Genomic DNA, 22,271 nt, shown 5'->3' on the forward strand with positions numbered 1-22,271 from the left:
TGTTTTTCAAATCCGTGTTTAAACGACGGAACGTGCTTGGACGTATCGTCAGAAGGGGATTACGTGTGCAAGTGTAAGCCAGGATTCTCCGGAACCAACTGTAATAATGGTTGGCCATTTTTATTATTATTTTATTATTATTATAATTTTATTATTATTTTTATTATTGTTATCATCATTATCATCATCATCGTCTTCGTGATCATTATCAAAACGCAGCGTGCAACGACATGATGGACGTCATCATCATCATCGACAACACGCCCACGCAGTGCCAGGACGACCCGACCTACTCCAATCAGACCTGCAGCCAATGGCAGGCCGTCCTCGATTATGTGGGTCAGGTCGTGACCTACTTACAGATCGGGTCGGCCAGTAATAACGTGGCGTTGGTTAAGCTGGCTTCGAAGGCCTCGCTCGTTGGGCGCGGACTGCTGTGAGTGCTTTTCTGTTTGCTTGTTTGTTTGTTTGTCTGTGTGATTGTTTGTTTGTCTGTGTGTTTGTTTGTTTGTCTGTGTGTTTGTTTGTTTGTTTGTCTGTGTGTTTGTTTGTTTTTTCGTTTGTTTTGTTTGTGTGCGTGTTATCTCTATTCGATTTATTTACTACTTATTTATTAAATCTTTCATCATTATTTTCATTTTCATTATACACACATAAACACACACACACACGCACATAAAAACACACACACAATCACACACACACTAACATTAACAAATGCAGGAACTCAACATCAGTATTCGACTCGCTATTCGCCACAAAAATATCGTCTGATCCAGGCCCGGCAAACATCGAATCGGCCCTACAATTCATAAAATCGAATATACTCGCCAGAAAAACATTCGACCGAATGAACGCTACAAACTACATTCTCTTCGTACTAAACTCGTGGGTGGCAAACGATTTCGGTATCGATATCGAGTTAAGTTCGGTTCTATTCGACGGTTCCAAGTATTTCGTAGTAATGACAAATAGGCTTATACCATTGGACAGCGTCGCTAACTTGGTCTCCAGATCGGTCGGTTATTTTGATAATGACGATGACGATAATGATAATATAATAATAATAATATTTTTTTTATTATTATTAATAATAATTTCATCAATTTAGTCGACGAGGAACTTTTTCTTGGCACCAAGCATTGCTGAAATTTCCTCCACCAAAGAAGCCCTTGAAAATAGTTTTAATCTTTGCGGTATGTGTGTGTTTGTTTTTTTGTTTGTGTGTGTTTGTGTGTGAATGTATGTTTATTACGTGTGTGTGTGAATGTATGTTTATTACGTGTGTGTGTGAATGTATGTTTATTACGTGTGTGTGTGAATGTATGTTTATTACGTGTGTGTGTGTGTGTGTGTGTGAATGTATGTTTATTATGTATGAGATTATAAATTTCATCAATTTTTTCATCACCATCTTCACGAATGTCGGTTTTTAATTTGCACTTTTCATTACCCCTTCCCAGCGGCAACTAAATTAGTAAAATGTTCCGTAATTGGTGACGGGAGGGCCGAAACGTTTGACGGCCTCAAAATGGAGTACAAGGGTCTCTGTAAGTACCTTCTATTCTCATACGAATCGTCAACATTGAACTTAACTGTGCACCTAAAGAATTATTGTCCCTATCCCAATGGGAATATCGTGTATCCCAAAAGTTTAGAAGTTTCCGTGAATGGCTTGGTGGTTAAGTTGGAAAGAAGGCTGCAGGCTGTTGGGAGTCTTGTTAATTTATGGGTTGGTTTGGAAACAAAAAAAATTTTTTTTCAAATTTTTAAAAATTTATTCAGTGTTTGCAAAGATTTTGACGAGTTAATCGTGTATTAATCATTTATCCTTTCAAATTTAAGAAAACATACTAGTCACTTTATTAAATTTAATAAAGATTTTCTCAAAATCGAAAACTATCAAACCTCGTTTATTCTCAAATCGAAGGAATACAACGCGAATTTTTTCAAATTCGAAGCATACGTGTAGTACCTATTTTCCCAATTTAAAGGAAAATATGCATACATAAATACAAATTATTTTTCATAATTTATAAAAAAAATTTATCATTTTAAAATTATTTTTTCTCACTCCTTTCAAAGGTTGACGGTATAGAACGCAGTCCGCCATTCAAAACTTCAAACTTCTCAGTCCACTACAACGGCGACAGTCTAGAATTAAGCACTAACTCTGGATTCGTGGCGAGTCTATCCAAGCTATACCACGTTAAAATCCTTGTCAATCCCACTTTTAAAAATAAGGTCAAAGGTTACTGCGGTAACTACGATGGTGATGCCAGCAACGATTTGAGAACTTCCTCTGGGGAGGTTGTCGTTCGGGATTTGAACAAAGTTTTTGGGACTCTGATTGGGTACAGTTATGTTGCCAGTGAAGAATTACCTGCTGATGGGTGAGTGAGGGGTTGTTGCGGGGATTCATCGTCGTCGTCTTCATCTTCATTAGTTCATTAGCATTCAACATTCATCACAAGCGTTGCTATCGTCATCATTTTAGCACCACCCTCATGAACGCAACCGCAATTAATGACATCACAATCGACAATGACGTCATCACAAATTACACCGACAACAACAACACCCACCGCCCGTAGATCCTGCTCCCAAACAACCGTCCCAAAAACCTGTCCCAAACGAGTTACGGAATGCAGTGTGATAAACGATCCTAGCGGCGTTTTTGGTCCCTGTGCCAAAAAATTTCCCGCCTTGGCCCTTCAGTACCGTGAGCAGTGCGAGGAGGATATCCTGGATTTGTGTCAGCCGATGTCAGGGATCGAATGCCAGGCCTACGCCGAGTTCGACCGCGTCTGCCAGGATAGGGACGTCTTCATCAACTGGAGGACTCAACTTTCTTGTGGCGAGTGGTGGGATTGGACGGATTGACGAATAGATTGATTGGATGATTAATTGACGGATGAATGGGTGGATGAATTGATAAATGAAAAGATGAAATGATGGAATGGTGTGGTGGATTGAAGGATGAATGAGTTAATTGAATGAGTTAGTTGATTAATTGAGTTAATTTCTCTTTTATAAAAAGCTTTTATAAAAAAAAAGCTTGATAGACAAATTAAAAGCTTCTAAGAACAAAAAACATAAAAAATCATCATCAATATTATTATCATTATTATTATCATTTCATCTTTAAAATTACCACCACACCACTAGCAGATAGCCAATGTCCAGAAAATATGCTATCGGTAGTGCGCGGTGTGGCCTGCCTGCCCACGTGTTCGAACCCGGACGCTGCGAGAACCTGTCTGCTGCCCGACGTGGCCGACTCCTGTACCTGTTCGGCCAACAAAGTCCTGTTTAATCAGAGATGTATTGATGTCAAGAAATGCGGTTGTATGGACGAGTTTGGTAGAGAACATTCGGTTGGTTATTGTCGGTAGTTTGTTTGTTTGTGATCTTGTTTATCCTGAATCATTTAAAATTCTTTCTCTCTTTCTTTTTCTCTTTCTCTCTCTCTCTCTCTCTCTCTCTCTCTCTCTCTCTCTAACATTTCAATCTTTAAATCATCATCGTCGTCGTCATCATCATCGTCGCCACATTCTAGTTGGGCGAAGTGTGGCTCTCACACAACTGCACCAAGAAACACCAATGTGACAACAGTGGAAACATCGCCAGCGTTCAATACGCTTGTCAGAAAGACAGCTTTTGCGATAATGAACATTGCCTAGGTTCGTGGAGATGATGATGATGAGGATGATGATTACGATGATGGTGATGGTTGTGATGATTGTGATGATGATCATGGTGATTGTGATGAAAGAAAAGAAAATTATCATCATCACCGTCACTACCATCACCACCACCATCATTATCATCATCATCGTCACCACCATCACCACCACCATCATCATCAACGTCATCATCATCGTTATCATCACCAGGTTGCAATAGACCGCTAGACATCGCCTTCATCATAGACGAGTCCTCCAGCGTCTGTCTAGACGATGCAAACATTCACTACGCAGACGACGGCCAGACGATAGTCGGTTGCGACAGTTGGACCTACGTGCTTCAAGCCATGGCGAACATTCTGAAAGATTTGACCATAGGTCCGAACGACGTCCAGGTAGCTGTCATCAAGTTCGGCACCACCGCCTCCCTTATGTGGAATCTCGATGGGTAGGTTTGGGTGGACCGGGGTTATGAAGAATTAGATGGGGTGAGCCAGGAGTATGGAGGATTAGATGGGGTTAACTAGACTTGAAGTAGGGAGGTTAAGTTAGAGTGGATTAAAACTTTGACGAAAATTTGTTTTTAATAATTTTTTAAACAGAGCTAATTATTCATTATCTTTGATTTTTTATTGATTTTTACAGTCATTCAACCTACAAAACCAACCATTCAACCAACCAATCACTTAACCAACCATTCAATCAACCAATCATCTAACCAACCAACCATTCAATCAACCAATCACCTAACCAACCAGCCATTCAATCAACCAATCACCTAACCAATCAAACAACTTACCAACCAACCAATCAACAGCTTCAAAACGATGAGCACCCTCCTAGAGGCCATCTCCAAACTGACCTACCTCGGCGGTTTCACAAACATGGCGGCAGCCCTTCGCGTCATGAGGACCGAAGTTTTCGGCAGTCCGGCAGACCGTCCCCAAGCCGAAAATCTTTTAATTTTCGTGACAGATGGCGTGCCAACAATTGAGTTGCAGGCTCTGCCGGAAGAGGTGTTTGAGGCCTACCTATCCAACATTAAAAGAGTAGCCATCGGGATTACCAATTTCATAGACGAGAGGAATCTCATGATGCTTTGTGATCCGCCGCACCAGGTTAGCATTATTTGTAATTTATATTTTTCTGGGGCTATGGAGGTTTTCTTACCAAAGATCAAAGTTTAAAATGGAAATTTATAAAATGAGATAAATACAATAAAAGTGTAACAAATGAAATAAAAGGCTGCATAAATAAAGTTCGCTGTTTAGCGTTCGTCGATAAGCAGTTAGGAAAATTTTATAAAATTATATAAATATATTTAAAATTATATGGCATAAGTATATAAATCAATAGAATTATATAGAATTATATAAAGATCGTGAAATGATAAAAAATTAATCCAGCTTTCTTTCTGAGGAATGGCAAAACATAGCGCCATTTATTAAACTATCCTTATAAAGTTCTAGCCTATATATTTAATTACTGACAACATTATTATTATTATAAATTATCATTTTTGCAGTTATTAGTAGCAGTAGCAGCAGTAGTAGAAGTAATAGAAGTAGTAGTAGAAGCAGCAGCAGCAGTAGTAGCAGCAGTAGTAGTGGTAGTGGTATTTTGGTAGTATTTACTTATTTTTTATAAACAGAAAAATAAGAATTACTTCATTGCAAGGGGATTTGACGAGGTTGAATATCTGAGGAAAAATGTCCAAGCGGGAATTAACGTCTGCCGTTAGTAAATTTTGAGTTTTTTTAACGAATGAATGAGTGGATTGATGGATGGATGAGTGAATTAGTGAATGAATGGATGAATGAATGAATGTATGGATGGATGGATGGATGGATGGATGAATGAATGAATGAATGAATGAATGAATGGATGGATGGATGGATGAATGAATGAATGAATGACCGAATGGGTAAACTGGTGGATGGATCACTGAACGAATGAACACCTACAAACACGAGACCAACAAACCACCAAACCTACAGCTGACACTCACCAGTACACCTGCGAATGTTGGGGCGATACGCACTGCAGGACCTTTGACGGCCTTCACCTTGACTACCCCGGCCTTTGCCGAACCCAGCTATCTCAATCCGACTCCCTTAATTACCCTTTTAGTATTTTTCTGAAAAATTACCGATCCATTTACTCGAATTATAGTTCGTTCGTCGGTTTCATAGAGGTAAATATTACCGGGGATGTAGTTAGATTGGAGAAATTTAACGATTCTTGGACCGGTCCTGTAATGGTATCGGTATGTCGGTTGGATTCGATATTTTTAATTGTAAAAATAACTTTTAAATTAGCCATAATTTTTTAATGTTGTTTCATCTTTAGTTGTTTTTACGCAGCACATACATTGTTTTCAACATAACCATTTTCATTATCATTTCTTCCGCACCGCCATCACCATCTTTCACTCACTACCACCATCTTTCACTCACTACCACCATCTTTCACTCACTACCACCATCTTTCACTCACTACCACCATCACCACAAAGATAAACGACAGACAAATCACCGTTCCTTACCAACACGCCAAATTTTCACTGGACTTTAACGGTGAGTACCTAAAACTCTCAACCAACTACGGCCTAGCTGTCGGCTTCAGCTCCAAATCCAGATTCTACATCGACCTCCCGAAAACGCTCAGCTATAGCGTGAGTGGACTCTGCGGAAATTTTGACGATAATCAGGCTAATGACGTCACAATGGCCGACAAGACCCCTGCCACAAATTTGGACAGTCCTGGAAAGGAGGTGGGGGATAGTTATCTGGCCGTCGATCCTAGCATTCTGCCGTGAGCTACTTTCTTCTATTTTTAGAACCTATTTATCTATAAGTGGGAGGAGCTTGCGAATGGTTCATGAATAAATTAATATAAATTAGAATTTTTGAATGTAAAGTTATAATGTGGTTTTTATTTTTCAAAAAGGCTAGGTGAAAAATAAATTAATCAGAGTAGTTCATATGTCTATATTATGATGTTGAAACCGATACACGATTTAACGTTATCTCGTTAGGTAGTCAGTTATAAAAATTGATACTTAAGATAATAAAAAAAACGAAAGAATCAACACACACACACAGACACACACACACAACAACAACCACACTCCACACAGTTCCTGCAAAACACCCCCACCTAAACCACCCCCCTGCGACCTCAATCTCGAGCCAACTTGCGCCAAAATTATTGACCAGCAAGGCCCTTTTTCGGCATGCATATCCCTTTTGGGAGAGGCCCTGGCCAACCTTTATTATCAACAGTGTCTGGACGATTTGCCAAAGAGTTGTTCAAAAGATGGCGTTTGTATGTCGGTGGAGAACTTTGTGGAGAAATGTCGGGGTGACGGTTGGGTGGAAAGCGAACCATCGAAGTGGAGGGACCTGTTGAAATGCTGTGAGTTTTTGGTGATGGATGATTTTTTGCGGAATTTTTAAAATTTTTCACAGTTTTTGGGGGTATTTCGTGAGTGTGTGATGAAATGTTGGAAGATATTTTTTTATTGAGGAAATAAAAATTGTGTAACTCCTAACTCTCCCCTTTTTCTCACTTTTCCATTACTATTTCACCTCTCACTTTTCCATTACCTTCTCACCTCTTCCTAACTATCATCTATCATATAACCAGCATGTACCTGCGACAACCCTGACATGTACTGTCGGCCCGTTGGACCCCCCTGTATCAACACATGTGTCAATCAAACTGCGTCATCACAGTGCATGGCCAGGGATGTGCATGATGTTTGTGTCTGTCGGGACCCCGGAAAGGTCTACTCCGACGGTCAGTGTGTTCACCCGTCCACATGTGGCTGTGTTGATAGGATGGGGAAATCTAGGAAGGTTTGCTGGGTATAGATAGAAATTGAAATTAAGTAATATCTGATAACTATTATTCATGATTGGTTGAATGAGTGAGTGAATGAATGAACGAATGAATGAATGAATGAACAAACGAACGAATGAACGAACGAATGAACGAACGAACGAATGAATGAATAAAAAAATGAACAAACGAACGAACGAACGAACGAATAACTGAATGAATGAACGAACGAATAACTGAATGAATGAACGAACGAATGAATAAACAAAAGAATGAATAAAGGTATAACAATGAAACATAGCGGAACCAAGTTAATATATATCTTTGACTATAATAATATATACACACACGTATATAGAGCTTTTTTTAAATAGGTAGGTGACGTATATCTAGAAAGTTCATGCACTTTGACCTCAAAATGTGAGGCCCCAAATGTGGTAACTTCCATGACGTTTATGTGTCCGGATGGTAATCAGTGCTATCAAGAGGCTTGCAATCGTTAGAGCCGATGTTTTCGTGATATATTTTTGGTTTAGAAATGGAAAAATTATATGGTGTATCGATAAAATGCAGCACATGACATGATGGTTTAATTGATAAAGATGTTTGTTTCTTCTTGGGTACTGACAAACGAATGAATGCAGTCTTGAAAAAAGTTAATGAATGAATGAGTGAATGAATGAATGCTGAATGAATGAATGGATGGATGGATGGATGGATGGATGGATGGATGGATGGATGGATGGATGGATGGATGGATGGATGGATGGATGGATAAATGAACGAACGAACGAATAAACGAACAAAGGAACGAATGAATGAATGAATGAAGAAACAAATGAAAGAATAATTTTCCAAAAATGGACAGCCTGTCTGCCGAACAATCCGTGCTCGAATGGTGGGAGATGTGAGGCGAAGTTGGAATCTAAATACGTCTGCCTATGTCCAGATGGTTATTTCGGTAGGAATTGCGAAAAAGGTGAGCTAGAATAATTATTATTATATAACAATATTATTATTATATATTATTATAATATATCATAATTATTATTTCAATTATTACATTCATTTACACACCACACACACACACACACACACACACACAATCACGTACAAAAAAAGCAAACACTACAAACACACCTACAGAACGAAAAACTGGGACGTGCAGGTTATGGCAGGGCGTTGACCTCCTGACCTTTGACACGGCCTTCATAAGTTACAACGGTACCCAGAAGTACCTTCTCACAAGGGGCACCTTCGAGAAGAACCAATTTTTCATCTACGCCAAGAATTATCAGTCGTGTGACGAGGTCGTTTATTATTATTATTATTATTATTGTTGTTGTTGTTGTTGTTGTTATTATTATTATTATTATTATTACATCGTACATTATATTTTATATTTTATTTATTTATTTACACTCTAATATATAATTAACAATTTTCGATGGGTTCCATTTGGATTTTGTTTTTCTGTAAATAAAAGAATGTTCCCATCATTATTATTATTACTATTATTATTATTATTGTTATAATTATTATTATTGTTATAATTATTATTATTGTTATTATTATTCTATCATCGATATCAGGATTCCACTCACATTGCGTACGTTCGGTACGTTGAGTTCGTCTACAACGGGTTCAAAGTTCACATGGAAAGAAAGGAGGACGAGACTGCTTTCGCCACCGTGCTTGTTGTTGTTCGTATGTGTGTGTGTGTGTGTGTTTGTGTGTGTGTCTGTGTGTGTGTGTTTGTGTGTATGTCTGTGTGTGTCTGTATGTGTTTTAATATTATTTTCTCATAGATACATACACCAAGATAGCACCAGTGCGGAAAATTATAATTATTATTATTATCATCATCATCATCATTAGAAGCAGTAGTAGTAGTAGTAGTAGTAGTAGTAGCTTCATCATCGTCATCATCCTTATTATTATTATCATAATTAAAATATCATTATTATCATCATCAGAAGCTGCAGCAGTAGTAGTAGCTTCATCATCGTCATCATCATTTTTATTATCATCATTAAAATATCATTATTATTATCATCAGAGGCTGCAGCAGTAGTAGTAGCTTCATCATCGTCACCATCATCATTATTATTATCATCAGCAGCTGCTGCAGCGGCAGTAGTAGCTTCATCATCGCCATCACCATTATTATTTTCACCATCACCACCAGGTAAACGACGTGTTGGTGAGTCTTCCTTACAAAAACCAACACTTCAGTATCGACTACGTGGCCGAGTTCGTCCAGATCAAAACCTTTTTCGGCCTCCTACTGGATTTTTCCAGTCTGTCACGTGTCAAGGTGGGTAAGGAATGACGTTATTATTATTATTATTGTTATTATTATTATTATTATTAATGTTTTTTCGTGATTGTGTTTGTTAGTATTACTGCTTTCACGGCATACGGATAAATATAATTGCAACAACAACAACAATAACCACAACAACAACAACAACAACAACAACAGTAATAATATAATAATAATAATAACAACAACCAGATAACACTGCCATCCATTCCGCCCTTCACATCCAATGTTCGTGGCCTCTGTGGTAACTTCGATACGTCGGCCACCAACGACTTCATTACGGAGGCAGACGTCGATGTTAGCTCAAGTGGTAGCGCTCTTGCCGGCCAGCTCTTAGTTACCGGGCTCGATTCTTACGTCAACGATAAGGCACTGGATGTTGCTTACTTTGAGTTAGTTTTTCTTTCGGTTTTTGTGTGTGTTCTGTATTTGTTTTTAATGGTTTTGTATCATTGTATGCATGCCTGATTGTTTTTTTGTATATTAAAAATTCTGAAAAATTGCATATAGCAGAGTTTATAATATTTATATATAGTAATCACTGATAAAACAATATTAATAAAAATAATGCCGACAACAACCATAATAATAATAATAAACATAATAATAATAATAATAACAATAACAAAATCATAATAAAATTAACAGTGTAGACTTTAAAGAAGAACATAACCCAACACCCAAATAACAAAAAGCATACCACCAAAGAACATTATACATTAAAAATCCCCAACACCATAGACAAATAATTCATAACTTAACACCGAAGAACGTGTGATGAAACTCAGCCATGGAACGTCAAATACTGTCCCCAGCTGTTTACTCTATGCGATGAAATAATTAATAGTTCTGGGGTGTTTTTGTGGTGCAATGCTCTCCTTGAATCATCAGTCATTATGGCGTTCAGAAACTCTTGTTTAGCCAGCTATAATAAGTTTGTTGTTGGTTGGTTGGTTGGTTGGTTAGTTGGTTGGTTGGCTGATTGATTGGTTGGCTGGTTGGTTGGTTGGCTGATTGGTTGGCTGGTTGGTTGGTTTGTTGGCTGATTGGTTGGCTGGTTGGTTGGTTTTGGTTAGTTAGTTTCAAACCAAAAAACCCAAAAAAATCTAAAAACATACTGTTACACGTCTTTGGGAACCTAATTTTATCAACCAATCAGAGTCTGCCAAACGGGCGACGAAGCACTAATTAGGTCATCGGTCTGTGACGTCATTGCTTCGTATGTGGGCCAGTGTCAGACGAGATTGGGATGGCAGAATGATGATGTAGCGCCTCACTGGCGGGAAATACTGGGATGTCGTTAGTTTTATGATATTCTAGTTTGTGAATAAATTTCAATTTTTATTTTTTTTTAACTTTTAAACATCCTCCTGACCCTAACAATCATCATCATCATCATTATCACCATGATCATCATCATCAACATCACCACATAGCATGTGACTACAAGCGCGAGGACATCACGTGCTCATCTCAGCAGACGCCATCTTGTCTCCCCTCGTGCACCAATCAGAAAGCGGTAATTTCTTGTGACCTCCCCGCTACCTTCTACGGACCAAAGTGCACTGACGTTAAAAAAGTTCTGTTCAGAGGTTGATCTTTGTGAATTATACAGAATATATAAGAAAATAAATGAATGATTGATTGAAATAATGAAAGAAAGATGGGGCAAAAAAAAGAAAGAAAGAAAGAAAGAGTAGACGATCGCTTAAATAAATTGCGTTATAATTTATTGACAGACAGAATTATTAATGAACGAACGAACAAATGAAAGAAAAAAATGAAAATATGAATAAGTCAATGAATGAATGAATGAATGAAAGAATGAAAGAATGAATGAGCAAATGAATGAATAAGGAAAAATCTTTCCATTAAAACAGGCGAATGTGTGGAACCATCGGCTTGTGGGTGTGTTGACGAAAATGGCCGAGCCAGATCGGTAGGCTTGTCTTTCATAATTATAATTATAATATATTTATCGTAATAAATCAAAATTATTCATAATTATAATTATAATAATTATTATTCATAATAAATTCTCACTCATTATTTTCATTAAAATTCATTATTATTCGTAATAAATCAAAATTATTCATAATTATAATTATAATAATTATCATTCATAATATACTTATCATAATAAACCGAATTTCAGATAAAGGATACGTGGCTGTCGAACAACTGTACGGAAGAGAGGACCTGCGTATCAACCAACAAAACCACAGCCGTGACAGCCCAGTGCAAACTTCCAAACAGATGCATCGGAGATCAGTGTATTGGTACGACGTTTGTCTGCCTGTTTGTTTGTCCGTTCGTTCGTTTGTTTGTTTGTTTGTTTGTTTGTTTGTTTGTTTGTACGTGTGCTACAACCGTTTGTGTTTTATTAAGGATTTAAAAATTTATAAACACATATAATCTGTAAAAATATTTCAATTCCTATACGAAAAAAAAATCTTTTCCAACAGGATGCAACCAGCTGACCAGCGTAGCGTTCCTCATCCAAAATAACGCCCTTTCGTGCGAGAAAGACTGGCCCTACGTCAGGCAGCTGATCGCTGACGTCATCAAGCTAATCAAGGTCGGGTCAGCAGCAGCAGCTAGCAAGGTCAAGGTCTCTCTAGTGACCTTTGCTGAGAGGGCGGAAGTTGTCGTTCTTTTCAATGGGTAGGATGATTAGGATGATGATGTGAATGGTGATTGTGGTTTTTATGTTAGCTGTGTTCTTTCTGTGTTTCCTAATTGACAACTGTTACCAATTTATCTACATTAGACTCTCCGACATGTCAACCCTCCTCAAGAAAATTTCCACCCTCAATTGCCTCTCCCCAAGCCCCACCACCGGTCCCACCACCACGAACCTAGCGAACGGTTTAAAAACAATTCGTGACATCATCTTCGGGAGTGAGCGCTCTAGCGACATAAACTATCTAATCACATTCACTAGCAGTTCTCCCAATAAGGGCAACTACCTCGTGAACGCTGAACTTTACAGGTTAAAGGTCATTGGTGGGGTGAATTTAATTTCATTGGCTGTTGGAGGAGGTGCTAGTGATCTTGCCAGGGCCACAGGGCTGGCCAGTCAGCCAGCTATTGTTAGTATGTGTGTTTCTGTGTGTGTGTGTGTGTTTGTGTATGTGTGTGTGTGGTGTGTGTGTGTGTGTGTGTGGCGTATGCTTGTGATTTTTTTTCCGTAAATGTTTTCTTATTTTGATATTTCATCTTAGATAGACAATTTTTTTTAAAAAGTTATTTAATCAAGTTGTTAGTTTTTTTTAAGAATTATTTTTTTTAAATTTTCCAGAAAGACAAAAACGTCTTCCTACTTTCAACTTATCCCGATTTGGCTAGCGTCAGAATTCCACTGAAAAATGCTCTCAACCTCTGCTTCGGTCTGTTGTTACTGGTTGAGGGAGAAAAAAAAATTAATTAATTTAATTTAAAAAAATAAACGAATTAAAAAATTTATTCAACTTTAAAAATTGATTGTTTGGTCGGTAACATAGAAAGGTTAAAGGTCATGTTTTACAGAGGTATCAACAACACTAACACACACATACACACACACACACACGCACACAGACGACAAACCAGCAAGATGCGAATGTTACGGCGACATACACTGCTCCACATTCGACAACCTTCATATGGATTACCAGGGTCTCTGCCCCTTCAAACTCCTCGAATCCAACTCCCAATTTGGAAAATTTCGGATCAACATGAAATCCTTGAACCTCTTCAACATTAATACTATTTCTTTTGTGGAATATCTGGAGATTTTCTTCAACAACAGGGTCATCAAACTCCGGAAAAAAGATCCTCTGACGGCCAGCAGTGTTGTGCAAGCATTAGTAAGTAGGAATGGATGGAATCAATTAGGAATGTGCTTTAGTAGGGGAAGTGCTTAAATAGGCTTTGGTGTGTTTGATAATTAGTTGGGTGTCCGGAAAATTCATCGTGGGAAAATTCATCGTGCAGCTAATTTGAAGTTACAGCTTTTGCAGTATATGTAATCTATAGTTAATTTCGGCGGTGATTCGTTGCTAAAACGAAATCTTGATGGCCAAGTAGTCTAGCTTATCGAGCGGTCCGGCCAATATTAGTGCCGACCGTTTTCTGTAGACCTTCTCGTAGAGGGTTCGATCGCGAGTCGAGCAAGTGCAATTAGTCTGAAATTTACTCGAATTCAAGTTGAAATTAATTGAAACGAGTCGAAACGTAAATTATTTTCGAACCTTTCTTAATAGATTGAACGACCGTCAGGAATCGAACCGAACACCAACAACTGTACCAATTAATCGATAAATTAATTAATTAATTAAGCCGAATAATGAATCATTTTTGCAATTAATTGACGAATTAGACAGAATGGTGAATAGATCCTGGCATTTTAACGATTAAACGATAGTTAGCAATTAGCATTGTATTGCACGATAGGGATTGAACCTACCGCAGCTGATCCCCACAACAATCAACGATAATCTAAGTAAACAATTTCGGGTTCTAGTTCAATTAATAATTAATTAAACGGCCTAACAAATATTTCCGCTCCTGGCTTCTATACCTTATAACAATACCGCAATGAATTATCCACTATAAATTTCACCCCACGATGAATTTTACGTAAATCAATTAGTTGAGTTAACTGAAATGTGAGGAGATCCATAGAATCGGTTTTTCATTGGTATGCTTGTGAATTTTTGTCATTCAAATCTTCTTTTCTTACGAAATGCAAGAATTAAACTGAGATTTTTCTATACACTAGTTTTATGCAAACTCTAGCGATAATATTCTATCTATTTATAGGTATTTAATTCTATTTATAGATAGTTTTTCTTATTTATAGAATCATGTTTCTATTTATAGGTCGACAACAACATCGTGGGAATCCCGTCAACGTTTCCCGGTTTCTCTTTCCGCTACAACGGAAATTATGTCGAACTTCTGACGTCATTTGGCCTGATTGCGGCCCTCAGCCAGGAATGGAAGAGTTATGTTGACCTTCCAAGGACATTTTCCTACGACACGCGAGGGTTCTGTGGCAATTACGATGGTGACCTTGACACAGATCTGGTCCTGGCCAATGGCACGATGTATAATTCAAAAATAAATAGGGGTAAGACGATTGGTGACAGCTACGTCATTCAACCGGCTAATGAGTGAGTAATGATGATGATGATGAGGATGGTGATGATGATGATGGTGATGATGAATGATGATAATAACGGATGGTGATGATGGTGGTGATGATGGTGGTGATGATGATGATGGTGACGATGAGGATGATGAGGGTGAGGATGAATGATGATAATAATGATGATGATGGTGGTGACGGTGGTCCACAACCACCAGAAAAACACCATGACCACCAACAACACTAACGCCTCCAACAGATCCTGCTTCCTCACAAAACCTCTAACCTCTCAGTGCACCACCCAGGCCAAAAAATGCCTCCTCCTAACAAACACCTCTGGCATTTTCGGTCCCTGCATTTCGGCCATGGGGACCGAGATGGCGAAAACCTATCAGGACGAGTGCGTCCTAGATTTTTCCGAAGTCTGTAGCGAGGAAATCGCGTGTAAGATTCTTGAGCAGTTTGTGGGATTTTGTCGGGGACTGTCCGCCGAAGTCGTCCCCGCAAGTTGGAGAAATGCTACTGGATGTGGTTCGTTTTGTTTGTTGCGCTGAAATTTAAGTTTTAATAATTTTAATAATTATGATCAACTAGAAAGGTAAACAATTTGAGTTGTGAATTCAGAGTAATAACTCTAGTTTATTACTGCTCGAGAGTTGTAGGAATTATGAAGGTTGATAAAATAATTGCGATAATATATTGACATAATTTTTATTTGTCTTGCCAATTAATGGACACCTAATATAAATATAAATAGTATAAATAATTTTGATCTATTGAATGATCGACTCTTACCATTTTGCTTGTTATGGTTTTGGTTTATGAGGTCATATTTTTGGCGATTTAATTTCAACTGAGTCCGATTAAATCGTTTTGTTATCAATTATAATTAATCAATCAATTAATTAATCATTATTATAATTTATAATCAATTATATAATCAATTACAATAATTAATCAATTATATACAATTTCAAGTAGAAACACTCTTGATTTAACTTTAGGTATTTTTGTATTGGATTTTTGATTTTTCGATTTTCTTTGGCAATGGGCCCTTGTTATTTTATCTAATAATAATAATAAAATAATAATAATAAGAAGAATAATATTTAGCTTGCGCGTGTGGGCGGGATGACATGGAGTGTTTACCAAGAGCTCCAATGTGTGTGAACACATGTGAAGAGCCGAACGCCTCTGTTGCATGTAGTCTGCCATCAGGATATGATGTATGCGTTTGTAAAGATGCCAATAAGGTCGGTCGGCCGGTTGGTTGGTTGGTTTGTTGATTGGTTGGCTAGTTGGTTATATAGCTGGTTTGTTAGTTGGTTGATTGATTGATGATCGATCGATTGATGATCGATCGATTGATTGATTGATTGATTGATTGATATTGATTGATTGATTGATCAGTGTCAAAAAAAATTTTACCATCCAGGTTCTGTACCAGGGAACCTGCATTGATCGCACTCGTTGTGGATGTCTGGGCGAAGATCAGATCAGTCACGATGTACGAATGAATGAATGAATGAATGAACGAACGAACGAACGAATGAATGAATGATTAAATGAATGAGCGAATGAATAAATGAACGAAAGAACAAACATATTAATGGATGATTTAATTAATTAATAATTTAAAATGAATGGAAGGATAGATGATTAAATGAAAAAATGAAAAAATTATGATTTGCCGAAAATTAAATACGAAAAATTTTTTGAAAACTTAACTTTATTTAACTAATAATAAGTTTTATTATTCAGCATCCTTTATAACATTCATTCATCATTTATTTATTCATTTGTTCATTCACTCATTTATTCAATCGATTATTCATTCATTCATTTATTCAATCATTCATTCATTCATTCACTCGTAACACTTTCAGTTTGGCTCAATATGGTACAACAACCAATGCACAGTCAAATCAACCTGCCAAGGTAACAAGGAGGTACTTAAGGAAACCTTCACATGTCCAAATGGTACCAAATGTATCGGCGCTAAATGTACAGGCAAGTTAGATTGATGTTGAGGAGTTTGTAGATTAATTTATGTAGCGTAAAACTTTTCAAATATTTTTTTGTGGTTTCTTGGTAATCTGTATTGTTCTTTCATTTATTAGTTTGTTTGTTTGTTTGTTTGTTGTTGAATTACTTTTCCATTCATTCATTCATTCATTCATTCATTCATTCATGCCATCGTCACAATGTTATTTAGCTTGCGATCCAAACCCATGCAAAAATAATGGTGAATGTATTGATGACAACAACAACAACAACACCAAAAATAATAATGTCATCAGCAATCTTTATAAATGCAATTGTCCATATGGCTATTACGGAGTTCTATGCGAAAAAAGTTAGACTGCGTGTGTGTGTGTTTGTGATTGTGTCTGTTTGTATGAATAACACACACATATATTTATATACATACACACATACACACAGTCATACACACATACATACATACATACATACATACATACATACATACATACAGATAACGACAAATCAAAGTGTTAATCCATTTGTTACTTGATGTTTGACGGTTCAGTGTCACTCATCATGTTTTGGTTTTAACATACATGCATACACACATGCATACACACACACATACATACATACATACATACATACATACATACATACATACATACATACATACATACATACATACACACACACACACACACACACACACACACATACATACATACATACATACACACACACACATACATACATACATACATACATACACACACACACACACACACACACACACACACACACATACATACATACACACACATACACACACACACACATACATACATACATACATACATACATACATACATACAAACAAACATAGAAATGAAAGAACACACGTGCCAATGTCAGCACGGAGTTTTCTGTAGAACTTTTGATGGAATGGAGCTGGAATTTGCAACAAATAAAAGATGGATTTTGGCGGGAGATGACGAAGTCGAAAAAAATTTTACCATTTTAGCTAGGACGTATAAACTGTGGGAAGACAGCGCGCTATATCAAGATGCTTATTTCAGGTTGGTTGGTTGGTTGGTTGGCCGGATGGTTGGCTGGCTGGTTGGCTGGCTGGCTGGCTGGCTGGCTGGCTGGCTGAGTGTACGATTGATTGAAAAATTAATTAAATAAACATACAACGATAAATTAATTAAACGATATTTGTCATCATTATTTTTATAAAATCCTACAAGATACATACAAGTCTTCATTGGCAGTGCAAAAGTTCACTTCGAGTTTGGCGAAGTTGATCAACACTCCTACTCTGATATAAGCGTTTCAGTAAGTTTTAAATCATATTCTCAAAATGTATTTACAAATTTGTTTAAATGTGTTTGTTAACACGTTCAGACATACACACACACATTCAGACTTGCACACATATTCAAACATACACACACAAACACATACATACATACACACTCTCACACAAACAAATAGAGAACTCAAAATTAAAAAATCTAAAAATTTATATTTAAATTTGTTTGGCTGAATCGTGTAAACATACACATATGTACACACCGTATACACAAAAAAACCACACATACATTTATATACACACACATTCACACTCACACACACACACACAGGTTAACTACAGGCGTGTCCAAATTCCATACAAACTGAACCCAAACTTCTCAATAACATACCAAGGCTTCTACATAACCCTGCAATCAAACTTCGGTTTATCGGTATCAGTGAGTACGGGCGGTTACGTCAGAATCGGTATCTCGACAGATCGATCCTTTTCGGTATACGGTTTTTGCGGTAATAATAATGGAGATGTCCTGGATGATGGGAGGACGAAAAATGGGAAGGATGAAGAAGATGGATACGTCATTGGGGAAAGTTACGTGCTAGAAGTTGATGATGAGGATGAAGTCGATTACGAGTTAGTAATAGTAGTCGTCGTCGTCGTCGTAGTGGTAGTAGTAGCAGCGGCAGTAGTAGTTAATAGTAGTAGTAGTAATAGTATAAGTAGTAGTAATAGTAGTAGTAGTTGTTGTAGTAGTAGTAGTAACAGTAGTAGTAGTGGTAGTAGTAAGTAGTAGTAGTAGTTGTAGTAGTGGTAGTAGTAAAAATATAATCATCTTTCTCACTTTTTCAATTATCTCCCAACAAATTCACCTAGTTTTCTTGTATTCTCTCTCTCTCTTTTTTTTTCTTTCTCTCTCTTGCTTTTTTTTCTTTCTCCTCTCTCGTACCTTTTAATATCTCTCCCGACAGATTTGCGTGGCCCTCGAGACCACCAGCCCCTGGCAAGGACGGGAGCTGCATACTCGATCCGGATCATTGCAGAGATGTTTTCAACAGGAAAGATTCCCCATTTTTAACTTGCTTAAGACTACTTCCGGCACAATATTTTGAATCTTTGGTTACGAGGTTTGTAGGGGTAGTGAGAAAGAATTTGTTGAAGTTTTTAATTTGTTTGCATAATTTTTTATTTCTTTCTCTCTCTCTCTATCTATCTATCTATCTATTTATCTACTATCTCTATCTTTCCTTTTCTTTCTCTTTTTTTTTCTTTCATTTTATTTAATAATATTAACGCCGACAGATGTGCCAGAAACGTTCGGTCATACTGCAGCGAGGCAATATTCTGCAGGACGGTGGGCGAGTTGTCTCATATGTGCTCCACAGTTGTCGGCGGAACTTTTGTTAAGAGCTGGAGATCTGTCTTTGGATGCCGTGAGTTTAGTTTGATTGGTTGGTTGGTTGGTTGGTTGATTGGTTGGTTGGTTGATTGGTTGGTTGGTTGGTTGGTTGGTTGGTTGGTTGGTTGGTTTGTTAGTTGAATGGCTGACTGGCTGGCTGGTTGGTCCTATCCGTAGAGTAGAAAGTGTGATCATTACTTTGTTATAATTAATAGGGAAACCATAAAACCTTCAATTCCTATCATAAATATTCCCCATCATGACACTCAATAGCCTGTGTAGTAAAAGGCGATTTGACGTGCAGCGATTTCGGCCCGCCCTGTATCAACACCTGTCAAGATAAAGACGCCACAAAGTTTTGCAGCAGCAGCGTTGACGACGACAGTTTTATCCTGGATAGTATTTCCTGTTTAAATCCGGATCATGTCATGTTCGATTATGGAGTGTGCGTCCCTAGAGGAACTTGTGGATGCGTGGATGAATTCGGAGGAGGAAGAAAGGTGAGAATGGATGGATGGATGGATGTGTGAATGAATATATTATCGAATGTATTGATCAATCAGTCTTTTAATGGATAGATGAATGAATGAATGAATGAATGAATGAATGAATGAATGAATGAATGAATGAATGAATGAATGAATGAATGAATGAATGAATGAATGAATGAATGAATGAATGAATGAATGAATGAATGAATGAATGAATGAATGAAAACGAGGATGGAAACTGAATGAATGGTTAGATAGTAGGTGGATGGAGAGTTAAAAAAATAAATGATCGAAAGAATGAATAAGAAAATGAAAGCATGGACAAGTGCTTATTTCTTTTTATTATAAGGTAATAAGCATATTATTATTATTACTATTATTTTATTATTATTATTATAATGAACAACAGATCGGCGAGTCGTGGCTGTCGCAAGACTGCAGCGAGCAACGCCTCTGCACGGGCGACAAGGGTGTTGTCAGTGTAGACTTTGCCTGTGGAGAAGGATTCTGTCAAGATGGCTACTGTCGCGGTCAGTAGTAGCAGCATCAGTGGTAGCAACAACAGCAGCAGTAGCAGTAGTAGCAGCAGCTGCAGCGGCAATTGTAGTAGCATCAGCAAGGCATATATGCAAATAAATTTTTCCTCCTCCACAAATTATGATTTTCTACTATTTAACGGTGTCTATTAAAACTCCATCATGTTAATATGTCTTCAATCCGTTTCATCTTTCTTCTGCAAATGTCATACAAGCATGGAATCTGTTTTCATCCTGTATTCTTTTTCATTCCCTTGTCCTGCTTAGGATGACTGGTTTCTTGCTAAGTAGTCATAGGCGCTAAAAATTAGCTTTCCAAATCCTGCACAAGTTTAGCTTTCTTTTCTCTACGTTTCATTGTGTCTGTTTTTCATCCTCTATAATCTACGCTGATGTTTTGCCAGCCTCATAGAAGTATGGAGCATCTTACGCATGGGCATACGAAATGAAACTATAGACTGCAAATAAATTTCATGCACAAGCAACAAAAAGAACTTTTCTCACAAACAGACAAACAAACACACACACACATATACATATACATCACACACATACATATATACATACATACACACATACACAAACACACACACATACACAAACACACACATACATATATACATACATACACAAACACACACATACACAAACACACACATACATACACACACACACACAAGCATACATGTATAGACGGAAACTTACATACATATATTACCTCTGAACAGGTTGTGATAGCTTAATAGATGTAGCTTTCTTGATAGAGGAATCAAACTCGGTATGTGAGAACGATCCAACAATAGTAAAGGGTGCCTATTCAGTAGCCTCGTGTAAAAACTGGCTGACCATGTTGGAGTTCGTAGCCGAAACGGTTAAGTACTTGGCTCTGAATGATGCTGTCAGATTTGCCCTGGTGAAGTTTTCTGATCAGAGTAGTGTCGTTGTGCCCTTGAATAAGTAAGTTGTGATGATGATGATAATTATGATGATGATGATGATGGTGATGATGTGGTAATGATAATGACGGTGACGAAGACGACAATGACGTTGATGATGATGATGATGGTGGTGGGGATGGTGAGTTTTTTTTATAACCATAAAGAATTAGTAACCATATATTTCTCCCCAGTGCCATGACGAAAAAACAATTGGTGGGCACGATTCAAAACATGACCTTGCAGGCAGGGTCACGGAGACTTTCTCAAGGGGTCAAGGTTGTTAGGTCACAGATCTTTAACGGGTCAGTAGCGATTGCTATATCAATCATCTCATTATAATACTGAGACGATAAATACAAACATTTGACCATCAATTACGGTTTAATTTTATTGTTTAATAATTTTGAAATAATAATAATTTTGAAATAATAATAATTTCATAATTAAAAATAATAACATTTTCATAATAACAAATTTTCACCCCACCCTAGCTTGCCGTTCGGGGACAGACCGAACGCCCCTAACTTACTGATTCTAATCCTTCTGGGCAAACCTTCCGACACCGCGTTTCTAATCAACCACCAACTACATGAAGCTCGAATCAGCGGCATAAAATTGCTGGT

At 37.5% G+C, this 22,271-nt stretch overlaps 1 protein-coding gene across 1 annotated transcript in view; it reads left to right on the forward strand.

Moving 5' to 3' along the window:
• Window positions 1-22,271, forward strand: part of HELRODRAFT_69601 (hypothetical protein) — a gene marked incomplete at both ends in the record, with an annotated part of 37,417 nt that continues 15,146 nt past the window's right edge. The window contains one exon of the mRNA XM_009030597.1: window positions 1-109. Within this exon, the coding sequence (XP_009028845.1) occupies window positions 1-109 (109 nt within the window). The remainder of the gene's footprint in view (window positions 110-22,271) is intronic.

This window comes from Helobdella robusta (genome assembly GCF_000326865.2).
Source record: "Helobdella robusta unplaced genomic scaffold HELROscaffold_7, whole genome shotgun sequence".
Classification (NCBI taxonomy): Eukaryota; Metazoa; Annelida; class Clitellata; order Rhynchobdellida; family Glossiphoniidae; genus Helobdella; species Helobdella robusta.